The sequence below is a fragment of the Trichoplax adhaerens genome, genomic scaffold (assembly GCF_000150275.1).
Source record: "Trichoplax adhaerens TRIADscaffold_21 genomic scaffold, whole genome shotgun sequence".
In the NCBI taxonomy this organism is placed as follows: Eukaryota; Metazoa; Placozoa; class Uniplacotomia; order Trichoplacea; family Trichoplacidae; genus Trichoplax; species Trichoplax adhaerens.
In genome coordinates this window covers 589,577-592,238 of record NW_002060962.1, presented here as the reverse complement: position 1 = coordinate 592,238, position 2,662 = coordinate 589,577, and the positions used below count along the sequence as shown (strand labels likewise).

The following is a 2,662-nucleotide window of genomic DNA, read 5'->3' as shown; positions in this document are numbered from 1 at the left end:
TGATCTAAACGTATGCAACTTCGTGAACTAGCTCAATTAAATGGCACACTGAGAGAAGAAGATTTGAATAGGTATGCATAACTTCTTACAAGCTAAACTTATTGTTTGATTATCCCTGACTCTATTTATGATTCAACATAGATGTCGAAATTGTGGAGCCACTGGGCATCGTTACTGGGAATGCCCAGAGCAGCGAAATCTTACAAGTACTATCGCATGTACCATATGCGGTGGTATTGGCCATGTAGCAACTGATTGTAAACAAAAGTAAGAAATAAATATGTTTTATTATTCTATAAAGAATATATTACACGATATTCTAGATATGTTACACTTCCTTACTGATTTAATTAGAAGTAACGAAGAAGGTGGTAACGAGCCAGTAGAACCTGTTATCGATAGAGAAAAAATGGATAATGAGGTATGGGTACCTTTAAGTTTAGTGACGTACTCGATTATTATAGTTACATTGGCCATCTGTTGAAGTAGTGATACTCTCGATTTGGTAGTTATTAGTTTACTTGCAATGATATCCAACTTAACCACTAATGAAAGGCGTAACTTGATGGTAATTGATTATCACAGTACCTATCATTGATGGCCGAACTGGGTGAAGGCTCTGCCCCTGAAGAAATTACTAAGAAACCAGATACTACTAGTGCAGCGACATCTACTCCTGCTACTAATCTTAATACCGTAATCACAACTGCTACTATTGCAACTACTACTTCTACCACAGCAGTTCCTGCACCTCCAGCTCCTGCTCCTGCTCCTGCTCCGACATCTGTACCCATTAGTGGTGGTCCTCATCCAATGCCTCCAGCTTCAGGGATGCCTATGACAAATATGCCTATGGTACAATTCTTTCTCATAATATAGACATATTAATATGACACGATATTATCCATTTTAAGAATATTTTCTCTAATATAATCATAACTACAACCTTTTTCTTAGGCCCCTGGTCCTCCCGGTTTTGGTGCTTTCCCTCCGTATGGATATCCGATGATGCCTCAACCTACGTGGGGTGGTTATCAACCTTGGGGATATCCACCAATGCAACAACCTTTACCACATGGTCCATCAGGTAGATCAACATTTGCTACATAATCGTTTACTTATTTATTGTCTTTATCAAATAAAAATAATATACGGTACATTATTCTCTTCAGTACCAAGCGGTAACCCCCCTCCTCCTGGTTTAGCTGCTTCGGACACAAATCCATCGGCTGTACCATCAGCTCCTTGGCAACAAGGTTCAGATGCTGATTTATGAAGATTAGATGAAATCTTTTTAAGTTTTTGCTACAACCGCATTGAATTTTATCATCACTGTTTCTAAATTTAATAATACCATACCTCTATAAATCGTAGTTATTGGACAATTATAACTTTAATTAAATACTTAGAGGTTACTCTTTTAATTTAATTCTAGCCAATGTTCCTAATCCAGGTGGTGCGCCTTGGCTTCAACCTGGTGCTGCAGCGCCTGGATTTGACTCAAAAAATGTCACTGCTCCTCCACCTCCTGGTACCGCTCCATGGGTAAAAGATTATTACAACTATTATTTGTCATTAAACTGACATGTTGAAACTTCTGATGTGTGAATTTACTGTACTTACTCTATAGCAACAGGCACCACCACCACCTCCGCCACCTCCTCCGGAACCTTAGTCTTGTTTGATAGTATATTATCGCCTTAGATTACATACTTACTATAGCAAATCTAGGATAAAAGTCCAGCTATTTGTAAACTGGTACAGTACTACAATTTTTAGTGAAAATAATATGTAAATAAAAAGTTAGGGTTATCATTACGGTTTCCTTCCATTTTCAAAGCTGTTTAATATTCTTTTGAATTCTAACACTTTCACTTGATGATTATGTCGTATATTGATAGCAATGATTTTGCATTCTTGAATCGTAATATGTCGATGTTATACCGATCTACTCTCTTTTATTAGACAAATAAAACATAAATTCTTGTGATGAGCATAATGGTGGATAAATGCCTCAACCTAATCGTAATAATGATTCTTAATTATCTGCACACCTACTACCCTACTTTGAAGATATATAAGTATTTCCGTATAACACTAGTACTGGATTCAGTAGCAAATTATTAGTAAGTGCCGTTTCAAGCCAACGCTCTCCTATCTGTTACTATAGCTAATTCCTTGCCTATTTCTACGGCCTGCAAAACTTGTTCTGGTCTTGCAGTCGATACGACTAGCGATTATTAATCCACTACAATATACAGTAGGTAATGGTTTGCTAATCAACTCCAGCTTGCTACGTAATAATCAATGGTCGATGGAAAGAAACGCCAATTTTGTAGTGGTTATTATGGCTTTGATTGCCTATCAGCTATCGACTTGAAATTGGATTCCAATTTCAAGGAAAAAATGTTGGATTCGTTAGACTTGATATTAATCGCCGAGTTTCATAAATCGACTCCATTTATTTTTAATTCTACTATCGCAGGCCAATGTAGCTCTCGCCGGAATTATTTATCGACCGACGTTATTATTGCTAGGTTAGATGTTCAATACTGTGGTACGTTGCGAGATTCTTTAAGTCAGTTCATTCGCTTCCGGGAAGAAAAGTACCATCAAATCTGCCGTTGTAATAATGATGAGTCTCTGCACAGTATGCATCGCT

General features: G+C 37.3%; 2 protein-coding genes across 2 annotated transcripts in view; both read left to right on the top strand.

Annotated features, from left to right (window-relative positions):
* Positions 1 to 127: 127 nt before the first annotated feature.
* Positions 128 to 1,675, top strand: TRIADDRAFT_61140 (uncharacterized protein; the record flags this gene model as incomplete). The annotated part of the gene is made up of 7 exons (XM_002117119.1): positions 128 to 267; positions 355 to 421; positions 586 to 855; positions 958 to 1,087; positions 1,173 to 1,256; positions 1,436 to 1,545; positions 1,631 to 1,675. The coding sequence occupies 7 exons, from the start codon at positions 128 to 130 to the stop codon at positions 1,673 to 1,675; spliced, it is 846 nt and encodes a 281-aa protein (XP_002117155.1).
* Positions 1,676 to 2,307: 632 nt separating this feature from the next.
* The window catches only part of TRIADDRAFT_61139 (uncharacterized protein), a gene marked incomplete at both ends in the record, with an annotated part of 13,744 nt that continues 13,389 nt past the window's right edge, over positions 2,308 to 2,662 (top strand). The window contains one exon of the mRNA XM_002117118.1: positions 2,308 to 2,557. Within this exon, the coding sequence (XP_002117154.1) occupies positions 2,308 to 2,557 (250 nt within the window). The remainder of the gene's footprint in view (positions 2,558 to 2,662) is intronic.